General features: G+C 37.2%; 1 protein-coding gene across 1 annotated transcript in view; it reads left to right on the top strand.

The window, feature by feature from the left end:
• Window positions 1–12,200, top strand: part of LOC128701992 (C-Jun-amino-terminal kinase-interacting protein 2-like) — a 192,577-nt gene extending 180,377 nt beyond the window's left edge. Inside the window, exon 10 of the mRNA XM_070101465.1 lies at window positions 6,162–12,200. Coding sequence (XP_069957566.1) covers window positions 6,162–6,234 — 73 coding nt within the window. The 3' untranslated portion in view covers window positions 6,235–12,200. The remainder of the gene's footprint in view (window positions 1–6,161) is intronic.
• The last annotated feature ends 249 nt before the right edge of the window (window positions 12,201–12,449 follow it).

Genomic DNA, 12,449 nt, shown 5'->3' with positions numbered 1-12,449 from the left:
ATTTGGGGAGGACACAACCAAAACAGACATAACAGGTTAGGTTAGGTAAGGTTTATCAGGAAACAGAAGTGTTTCCTGACGTGGGTCTTAGTCAGATGATGACCCACAACTAGAGCTTCTGGTCATCTGACCGAGGCCTTCCGCTGCCTTACCAGTCCACCCCTTTAAAAACTATGGTTATAGTTATAGCCATATAGCAGTAGACATAACACACATTGATATTAGTTGTACCTCTGAGACGGGTAGGATTTTAGGGACACTGGGTCGCAACAGTATCCCTCCTTCGATACCCACCCATTCATCCCACACTCACATAAGCTGGACCTTTAAAGAGTTTGAATTATTAAATTTAAATCGTCTACAAATATACACATAGGAGAATGCATACAGAGAATGTACATAAATTTCATAAATCAGTTTTATGTTGCATAACAAGTGCAACATTATAAATAAAATTGGTCAGAGAAATAGCAAACATCGAACTTAAGCTAAAGGAATCTTATAGGAGTCAGGAATCGCGGGAAGAACTAAAAGCCATAAATGAAATCGAAAGAAACCCAAAGTATTTCTTCTCCTATGCCAAATCAAAGTCGGGAACAACGTCCAGTATTGGGCCCAGTATTGTTGTCGCAACCCTCAATCCTGAGGTGTTTCCTGGTGTCGCAAAATTTAAAAAAAGAAAAAAATTTATTTTTTCTTATGAAATGATAGAGAATCTTTTCCCGATTGTAATGACACCCAAAAAAATGAAATTTGATGGAAAACTGACGGAATTATGCTCTCGCGAAGTTAGCGACCTCGGTGCTGTTTAAAAATCGGCGATTTCGCCCACTTTGAGCCCTATTTTCGGCTAATTCCATTGTTCCAGTCGCCCAAACTCATAGCTATTTCTTTAGAACTCCATTTTTTCTATCGATTGAGTACAAGAAACTGCCCATTTACCGATTTCAACTACTGTACCTAATACAGTGGACCCCCGCATAGCGAACGCCTTGCATAGCGAACAATCCGCATAGCGAACGCTTTGTTCGCTAAAAATTTGCCCCGCATAGTGGACAAAAACCCGCTCAGCGACCTTCGTCCGAGACGCGTCCAATGTGCGGCCTCAGCCAGCCTCACATGTGCCGCCCGTCCCATTGTTTACCAGCCAGCCTCCGCGGTAACATTCAAGCATACACTCGGAATATTTCGTATTATTACAGTGTTTTCGGTGCTGTTTCTGGAAAATAAGTGACCATGGGCCCCAAGAAAGCTTCTAGTGCCAACCCTGTGGTAAAAAGGGTGAGAATTAGTATGGAAATTAAGAAAGATTTTGAAGGGTTTGGGGCTAACCCTGAGAAGCCTATGCCAGTTGTGGAATCCATTGTGCCTACTTCAAAAATTAAGGAAATGTGTGCACAGTGGGTTGAACTGCAAACCTTTATGGATGAAAATCACCCTGACACAGCTGTTGCAAGCCGTGCTGGTGACTATTTCAATGACAATGTTGTGGCCCATTTTAGACAAATCGTAAAGGAACGGGAGGTACAGAGCTCTATGGACAGATTTGTTGTGCGACAGAGGTCCAGTGACTCTCAAGCTGGTCCTAGTGGCATTAAAAGAAGAAGGGAAGTAACCCTGGAAAAGGACTTGCTACCTCAAGTCCTAATGGAAGGGGATTCCCCTTCTAAACACTAACACTCTCTCTCCCCTCCTCCCATCCCATCAATCATCACCAGATCTTCAATAAAAGTAAGTGTCATGTAATTGTGCATGCCTTTTTCAGTTTGTGTGTACTAAAATTAACATTTTTCTGTGGTAAAAAAAAAATTTTTTCATACTTTTGGGTGTCTTGCACGGATTAATTTTATTTCCATTATTTCTTATGGGGAAAATTAATTCGCATAGCGAACATTTCGCATAACGACCAGCCCTCTTGCACGGATTAAGTTCGCTATGCGGGGGTCCACTGTAATGTGGTCAGAAATTTGCAATTTGGCCAATTTCACGAAAACTAAAAACTATGACAATTTCAAAATAAGGTCCAGAATGAACAATGCAGACATTCCTGGCTCTAAAATAACATTTTCTTTGCTCATCAGTCATGTCTCCAGGCCCCTCTGATATTACTCTTGCTTTCTATTTTGAATTTTTATTCAAACAAAAAATAGAAGACTTACTATTATGCAGACTACTGCAATACTGTAATAACTGTATAAATAACATCAACCCATTCATGACTGCATATTAGAATGGCTAGTTGGACATTTATTGGACAATGGCATCATTTGTTTACCTTTGAACATTGGCAAAAATCAAACATTTCCCCTACTTTGAGCTCGATTTCTTGGTTCTTTTTATAGTAAAATCAATCAAAATCACTTCTATTTCTATAATATGTTTTCCATTCTATCAAATGAGACCAAGAAAACGAGAATACAACCATAAATACTATACGAAAATAGACCACAAAGTCGGCATTTTAATTAAAAAAAACGGTCGGAGTTTTTTTTTTCTCATTATGCACTGCGTGCTCCAGGATTTTTTTTATATGGTGCACACTGACCACACAGACCCATTCTCTCACATGTGGGCCTACCAGCTTTCTCCTGCTTGATTTGAAGCTGCTAGAATTTGAGTATATATACGTCAAACACGGTACTTCGTAAGACGTATATATACGGCCGCGACAGTCAAAGGGTTAAACAAGATGGGTCCTACACAGATGACAGCAAGGAAATGAGTGAGCTACTCAAGTCCCAATATGACTCAGTTTTTAGCAAGCCACTAACCAGACTGAGAGTCGAAGATCAAAATGAATTTTTTATGAGAGAGCCACAGAATTTGGTTAACACAAGCCTATCTGATGTTATGCTGACGCCAAATGACTTCGAACAGGCGATAAATGACATGCTCATGCACTCTGCCCCAGGGCCAGACTCATGGAACTCCGTGTTCATCAAGAACTGCAAGAAGCCCCTATCACGAGCCTTTACCATCCTATGGAGAGGGAGCATGGACACGGGGGTCATCCCACAGTTACTAAAAACAACAGACATAGCCCCACTCCACAAAGGGGGCAGTAAAGCAACAGCAAAGAACTACAGACCGATAGCACTAACATCCCATATCATAAAAATCTTCGAAAGGGTCCTAAGAAGCAAGATCACCACCCATCTAGAAACCCATCAGTTACACAACCCAGGGCAACATGGGTTTAGAACAGGTCGCTCCTGTCTGTCTCAACTATTGGATCACTACAACAAGGTCCTAGATGCACTAGAAGACAAAAAGAATGCAGATGTAATATATACAGACTTTGCAAAAGCCTTCGACAAGTGTGACCATGGCGTAATAGCGCACAAAATGCGTGCTAAAGGAATAACAAGAAAAGTCGGTCGATGGATCTATAATTTCCTCACTAACAGAACACAGAGAGTAGTAGTCAACAGAGTAAAGTCCGAGGCAGCCACGGTGAAAAGCTCTGTTCCACAAGGCACAGTACTTGCTCCCATCTTGTTCCTCATCCTCATATCTGACATAGACAAGGATATCAGCCACAGCACCATGTCTTCCTTTGCAGATGACACCCGAATCTGCATGACAGTGTCTTCCATTGCAGACACTGCAAGGCTCCAGGCGGACATCAACCAAATCTTTCAGTGGGCTGCAGAAAACAATATGAAGTTCAACGATGAGAAATTTCAATTACTCAGATATGGTAAACACGAGGAAATTAAATCTTCATCAGAGTACAAAACAAATTCTGGCCACAAAATAGAGCGAAACACCAACGTCAAAGACCTGGGAGTGATCATGTCGGAGGATCCCACCTTCAAGGACCATAACATTGTATCAATTGCATCTGCTAGAAAAATGACAGGATGGATAATGAGAACCCTCAAAACGAGGGATGCCAAGCCCATGATGACACTCTTCAGGTCACTTGTTCTATCTAGGCTGTAATATTGCTGCACACTAACAGCATGTTTCAAGGCAGGTGAAATTGCTGACCTAGAAAATGTACAGAGAACCTTCACGGTGCGCATAATGGAGATAAAACACCTCAATTACTGGGAGCGCTTGAGGTTCCTGAACCTGTATTCCCTGGAACGCAGGCGGGAGAGATACATGATTATATACATCTGGAAAATCCTAGAGGGACTAGTACCGAACTTGCACACGAAAATCACTCACTACGAAAGCAAAAGACTTGGCAGACGATGCAACATCCCCCCAATGAAAAGCAGGGGTGTCACTAGCATGTTAAGAGACCATACAATAAGTGTCAGGGGCCCGAGACTGTTCAACTGCCTCCCAGCATACATGAGGGGGATTACCAACAGACCCCTGGCAGTCTTCAAGCTGGCACTGGACAAGCACCTAAAGTCGGTTCCTGATCAGCCAGGCTGTGGCTCGTACGTTGGTTTGCGTGCAGCCAGCAGTAACAGTCTGGTTGATCAGGCTCTGATCCACCAGGAGGCCTGGTCACAGACCGGGTCGTGGGGGCGTTGACCCCCGGAACTCTCTCCAGGTAACTCCAGGGTCCCACATCCTAGCATTTCCCTAACAGACAGATATACTAGAGGATGACCAACATAGTAATCTACCATAGAATTAACTGGGAAGCTTATATACATGAGGTGCACCACGTTTCCAGACGACGATGCATCTCTATATATTCCACATATCAGCTTTATTGTAGCTGAGTCACTCTTGTATTTCACAATTACAGGTGTCCACAGCGTTTACATATTTCATAGTCCACCATTCATGCCAATACAGTCCTAATTGGGCATGATTAAACTAGATTTTTTCTCTATTACACTCTCCAATTGTTTTATATTACGCCATATATCTATGCCACTCTTAGCCTGTGTGTTGATTCTCTCATGGCTAGAAAATTTTCTAAAAGCCACACCAACACTACATTTTTTAAATACAGTGGACCCCCGGTTCCCGATGCTATCGGTATCCGATAAATCCGGTAGTCGATGCATTTGATCGAAAAAAATTTGCCTCGCTTCCCTATACAAAACCCGGTATGCGATACGATTTGTACGAGACGTGTCCAGTGTTTACAAGCCAGCCAGTGTGCGCGCATCTACGGATACATTTGGTACATTCTATATTATCCATATTATCACTGTTTTTGGTGCTTGTTTCTGCAAAATAAGTCACCATGGGCCCCAAGAAAGCTTCTAGTGCCAACCCATCGAGACCAAGGGTGCTAATGACTATTGAAATTAAGGAAATGTGTGCAAAGTGGCTTGAAGTGCAAACCTTTTTTGATGAAAATCACCCTGACACAGCTACTGCAAGCCGTGTTGGCAACTTGTACAATGACAGTGTTGTGAACCACTTTAGGAACGTCATAAAGGAACGAGAGGTACAGGCCTCTATGGACAGATATGTTGTGCGACACAAGTCCAGTGACTCTCAACCTGGTCCTAGTGGCATTAAAAGAAGAAGGGAAGTAACCCCGGAAAAGGACTTGCTACCTCAAGTCCTAATGGAGGGGGATTCCCCTTCTAAATGCTAACACCATCCACACTCTCCCCTCCTCCCATCCCATCAATCATCACCAGATCTTCATTAAAGGTAAGTGTCAATTATTCTTTTGTTACATATTATTCTATTGTTATTGTTGTTATTGTAATTATTCTATTGCATTAAACTTAATATTTCATGTGGTAAAAGTTTTTTTTCGTACTTTTGGGTGTCTTGCACGGATTAATTTGATTTCCATTATTTCTTATTGGGAAAATTGATTTGCTTTCCAATAATTTTGGTTTACGATGAGCTCTCAGGAACAGATTAATATCATAAACCGGGGGTCTAGTATTACATTATTCAATATTTACACACTAATTTTACGAAAATTTGAAAAAAAAAACAAAAATTTGCACACTTTCAGTGATTCACTGTAAGAAAATATTGGTACTGTATTCTCATCACCAAATAGTGTCTAAGAGGATGATGGCAGGGTGACTTGAAAAAAGAAACGTGGTTGTAATATTATCATCATAGGGAAACTCGAAACCCTTTCCTTGGAGCAAGTTTTTTTTATAGCATCAGGGCAAACATGAAAGATGTGTGCTGGTAAATAACCTTCCTTTCAGTTACAGCAAATAATATTTATGTCACCATGCTTCGGCGCTAAGGAATGTCTTCTTTTTCAGACGCGCCTTCCAGAGATTCTACCAGAAGTTCATTGAGACAGCCTACCCAATTGAAGATATTTACCTTGAATAGTGCCTAGTGGGTGTGAGAAAAGAGTTGAAAATGTGTAGGGAATCTATTGGATCAAATTGAATTTATAGGACTAAATATGAATACTGCTAGAGCATTCTGAGGGTCTTTTTTGCATGGTTTGCAGAGCTATTGCTAATTTCCAGTGACAGATCAAACTTTAGACTAGAATTAACACGTGTCACTGGGACCACAGATCATTAACTGGAAAATATCTTTGCTTTTATTTCTGGAAACATGCATCTTGGCTTTCTGTAATCAAGCTCAAAAATTTAGTAGACTAAAACATTGTCAAAAATATTGTATTCTTGTAAATGAGATACAGTGTGAAGAAAAGACTTATTTTAAAAGACGAGAGGCATATTCTTTGGACAATAAAGATGAAAGTTACTAAATTGTTTTTTTTATTTTGAGAATTTTGTTTCAAATTAACACATACCTGGCATATACCTGAAAGGGGTTTCAGGGGTCAACACCCCCGTGGCTCGGTTTGTGACCAGACCTTGCGGTGAATCAGGGCCTGATCAACTAGGCTGTTACTGAGGTTAGACAAATATTATACTTAGCATTATTACACAGGTATTGGAACATTCTTTACTGTTGCTACAGTATAATGCCCATATTAAAAATGTAAATTGTTTTGTATGTACTATACTCTGGGAATAGTTTTGACATATTGTATAAGTTGTGGCAGTGTTGAAGCGCCTTGATCTTGGCAGAGGTCAGACAGATTTTTCCCTCATCTACCAATAACTGCTTCGTACTAATATTATTTTTTATTGTGAATATGACAATAGTATGCAATACCGAGAAGTTGATAAGTAAGTCACATGTGCACCAGCTAGGTATCTGACAGGTAGATATCTAATGTTAGGTATCTAACGGTTAGGTATCTAACAGTTAGGTATCTAACTGTTGGGTATCTAACTGTTGCACGTGTGTCTTACTCATCACTGTTTTTTATTGTAGGTGGCATTAATTTTAATTTATCATTTTGCTTAATATAATATTGTACTGCATATGTTATACAAAACTATTTTCCATTAATATGTTCATAAAATATTTATATACATACCAAACATCTGATCTATTTTCACTAGAGTAAATTTCAACCTGTCCTGGCCTACACACATGCTGCAACCTTTTACTATAAGTATTAATTTCCACTTTCTTATTACAGTAACAACAAAGAAACTAGTATGCAATCACATAGTGTATATTATCTTTTAAGTAAAAGACTTGACATCCTCTGTATTCAACTTAAGAGCTCAGGCATTATCTAAAGAATTTTGTAACTGAACCTATGAGATTTTCATGGCAATTACAGTACATACCTAATAACCAAAACAACTTATTGGTTTTAAAATATTCTTACATTGGCACCTTGGTGTGAAAATGTAAACACATTGAAGAAACCTGCAAACCTTGTGTATTTTCCTCGACCATATACTGTACTCTTGTGTGTACTAATATAGTACAGTATAATACATTGTTTCAAAATTTTATTCGTTTTCTATTCATGGTCAGACTGAACTCATGACCACGTGAAAGTTAAATACAAGCTTGAGATGTGTGTGTATGACAACAACTCGTTAGTGCGTATGTATAAGTATTCTCTAACTAATGTATATTTGTTTTATATTGGTACTGTATATATATGAGCTGTGGAGGACTTAAGATTTTCAGGAATATTTAGTGATAAATTTTGTTACAATAGACTGGATGTAGTTATGGCATATTTTTATTACAGTATATGAAATTTATTCTTAATTGCTCAGTCTAAATTAGTTAAGTACAGCATCAGCATTTATAATGTCTTTATTTATACATCACAATGTATATTAAAAATCCTTCTGATCTTTGCCTCTACTTATAATGCTATGCGATATTTTGCATATGTATATATGTAAATTTTTATCATTGTAGTTTAAGATTTGGCTCTCTACACTAAAGTGTAAGAATAGTGGAATAGTTTGAAAATTCCTGTATTGCATTAAGAAATATCAAAACTGCTACACTATAAACATTATATACAGTGAATAAAGAGAGAGATGAATGGGAGGCTTGAACTGTGGTCCATAAGTTAACATGTATTAAAGTTGGTACAATTACTGACAATATGTTAGGTAAAAGGATGCAAGTGCAACTGATGTGACATCTTATTATGGCAATGTTTTGCGAAATGTTGCCACAATAAATTGTCACATTAGTTGGACTTATCCTTTTACCTAAGTTAACCCGTTAATTTATGGACCACAGTTCAAGACTCTCGTCCATCTTTCTGTTTATTCATTTACAGTCGTTTATTACGACTTAATTTGAGTTCACAGACATTATATGCAGTATATGGAATTGGTTAATACTGCATTATGATTTACACTGCAGTAACATGCATCTCATCATGATATTCATGTGTTCGAAGCTATAAACAATTGTGAGAATCTTACCATATCGTGAAAGTAAGAAATTGCATAATGAATATTAGAGGCCAAACTGATGACTTTGCACTTGCAAGTCAATGACTATATAGTACAGTACCACCTTTGTACACTGTTGCTAAGTTGGTATAGTCGTGGTCTTGCAATTGCAAGGTTGTTAGTTCAGTCATCAGTATGCCTTACAAGATAACCAAATGTGAGAATCTAGGTTGTATGTAAGCTGCCAATTACATGTTAATGTACAGGATTATGCTCTTTAATATAATTAAAGCCATATCTATAATAAAAATGCACAGGTATCAGATCTGTAGTGATAAAAGTCAGAATTAACAATATTTATTATTACAGTATTATAATTTGATTATATTATTATTATTCTTGTTGTTGTTAAATTCATTGGGAAGCACTAAACCCATAAGGGTTATGCAGTGCCTGAGGGTTGGGAAGCAATTAGGTTTGATGTGAGGAAGGGGAGGGTAACTCCAATACCTTTGATCAACAGAACATTCACCAGCATCAAGGCACCTTCCTTTAAAGTTATATTTGTTATTTATACAGAGAGTGCTGTATATGCTAGTCCTTAAATTAATGAATCTGTCCTTATATTCTATTGTTATTTTGTTAGATAAGTAGCTAAATAAAACCTTAAATTGTTATTGGGTGATTTTATAAAGCAACAGTACGTAATCTTTGTACGTACAATAAAAATTTAGATTATGGATACCTGATCATACATGTGAACAAAACTGTTATTCCACAAATTCAATTAATATCAGCATCCTGTAAGTGTAAATTGGTTAGTTCTAATATAGTCAGCTCTCTTATAAAGCCCCTCAATGTACAACGATTTTTTTTTTTAAATATGATTGAAAAAAATACATCCAAAATTGAATAGCACTTGGAAAGGTCTTCATATTACATATGTATTTGTTTTCAATTTTGGATTCAGTTTTTTAATAATATTTAAAAAATCATCCTATGTGCAGAAGCTTTATAAGAGGGCTTACTGTATATGAATTTATTTTAATAATAATGATATTCCTGATATGATAGGATTTTTACTGAATCTGGTCTGTAGCATCATCCTCATACTGACAGTACATTGTCTCTGATCTGCAAAATCATCCTCAAACCGACAGTACTCTACACTGTCTCTGATCTGCAACATCATCTTCATACTGACAGTACTCTACGTTGTCTCTGATCTGCAACATCATCCTCATACTGACAGTACTCTACATTGTCTCTGATCTGCAACATCATCCTCATACTGACAGTACTCTACGTTGTCTCTGATCTGCAACATCATCCTCATACTGACAGTACTCTACATTGTCTCTGATCTGCAACATCATCCTCATACTGACAGTACTCTACGTTGTCTCTGATCTGTAACATCATCCTCATACTGACAGTACCCTACATTATCTCTAATCTGCAACATCATCCTCATACTGACAATATCAGTGTCTCTGTGCACCAAAAAACTACAAATATTCCTATCATTATTATGCATCACTATATTCATGGGGAAGCACTGAACTTGTAAGGGTCATACAGTGCCTGGGGAATGGGTGGTAATCAACTTTGATCCAGGGAAGGAAAGTGTAGCTCTAATTCCATGGATCACTAACCCTTCAACATCATTGCCTCCTCCTTGAAGTCACCCCATCATTAAGAAATCTTTGCCCTTTACGTACATTTTTTTTTTTAAAGATGGAGTGTAGCTTAAGACTAGTATGCCATAGGCTGTCTTGCCCCTGAAATATCTCATTTGTGGAGCAATCATGTTGAACAGTATCTTTGACTTTCACTGACTACTGTTGTGTCATGTCCCATCTTTTTTTTTCTAGATGCGAAAGTTATCTTCATGGTTATAAATTTATTCTGATAACTCTAAATTAGATTACAATTTTCTTTTGGTATGACCCACCAAAGACATATTTATTGGGTATTTTGCCAAAGTGCTTCATTCTCCATTTAGATTCTCTATGAGATATCTTACTATACCACACATGACTTGCACCCTGTCAAATAATTATACTAACTGTGACAATTCCATAGCCACTCAGCACCCAGTTTCATGTAGTGTCTTTTGTTATCTGTGTATTTGACTATAATATGACCAAAAACAACTCTCACTAAATAGAAAAATTTGCACAAAGGCAAAGTTTGGCGTACTTTCCTAGTGTGTCTAATATGTTACTCTCTATATAAGGCTATTAAAGGAATGTCTTATATGACTGTACATTGTTATGTAGTCCTGAAATTAATATTGGTGGCATCAGCAGTGTATTAAAAGGTGATATGTTGCTTTCATATACCACTGAAATAACTTCAACCAAATACTGAAATATTATTGTTCAAGAACTTGAGTCATCATATCTCATTTATTTACCAAATTTATCTGAACTTGACACCACACACTAAAATAATTTGGCAGATATTTTAACTGACATTAATGGTGTATGGTGACCAGTTGCTTAACTCAAAATTTCAGAATTTGGTACTAAATAATCTAGACTATGTTCTCTGACATCTTGAATAGAGAGAAACTTGTAGAGAAAATTTATATGGTCTTCCAGGGCAATTTTCTCCTGCTGAACCTCATGGAGTAATATCACACTTTCTTACCAGAAATAATTGAATTATTGAAAAAACATATATTGTACTATGGTATAATGCTTGGATTACAATTATTTGCTCACCAAAATATACTGATAGTAAAAAAAGGTTTCAGCTTAACAGTATTTGTCTTTTTTATGTGCTAAATTGATGACACTAGTGGCACTGTATAAGCCTCATTCAAAAGTAACATTTATTATAAAGTATTTTATATTTATTCACCACAGCTGAAAATATTATCTTCATGGTAATGTATTTGATTGTATGTTCAATGAATAAGGAACAGACAGAATACATCATTCCTACAATACTTTATATGGCAAAATAGGTCACACAATCTGAATGTTTTGTCTTGCAGACGGGGTCTTCTTAGTACCTCTGAGTTTTGTAGGGACGGATCTAGGGTTGTCTTGGGAAAGTTATTACTGCGACTAGGCAGAGATGTTATACTTCTGAAAATGAGGAAAATCAAAATAATACTACAAAGGCTTTTCCTTCTTGCAATAATCAACAGTCCTCTTAATAAGTGGAGATTATTCTGTTCAATGTCACTTTGTTAACTGTTATTACTTTGCCCAGTAATTCTCTACATCACCCATCAATTGTTAAATCATAATTTTTTTTGGCTCTTGAAATGTTATACATTAACTAAGATATTATTTTACTGTAGTTCCTTTTACACAATACTTCATGTAATCAATAACTTCATGTGAAAATATATTGTAAAGCCTGAATCAAATCCAAAGATTTTCAGTGATATTTTTAACTTCCTTTCCATAAGCCCTGGACCCACCTACATGCTGTGGTTACATTTTTGGTCCGAATATACAATGGTGAGTGATAATACGGATTGTAGTGAGGCAAAGTTTAAAAAAAAATTAAAAAATATATGGCTTTCGTTACTAACAGTTGTTTAAAATTATCCTGTCTTATTACATAATTAATTAACTCCTAGTAACAGTAAGGAAAACCTTTTTCATTACTTTTTAAAATTTAACCCTTTAACTGTCCAAATGTAGATATATTGTATGTTCATACTGCTAGCCCTCCAAATGTAGATCAGCATTTTGTTTTTCCTGCCTTCAAATTTTGCACTAGAGACCTGATAGGTGTAGGCAGAGTGAACAGACAAAAAGGGGAAAGTTGGCCTGTGCA

The sequence above is a fragment of the Cherax quadricarinatus genome, chromosome 77 (genome assembly GCF_038502225.1).
Source record: "Cherax quadricarinatus isolate ZL_2023a chromosome 77, ASM3850222v1, whole genome shotgun sequence".
In the NCBI taxonomy this organism is placed as follows: domain Eukaryota; kingdom Metazoa; phylum Arthropoda; class Malacostraca; order Decapoda; family Parastacidae; genus Cherax; species Cherax quadricarinatus.
Note: the sequence above shows the minus strand (reverse complement) of the source record. Positions and strands in the feature narration are given on the sequence as shown.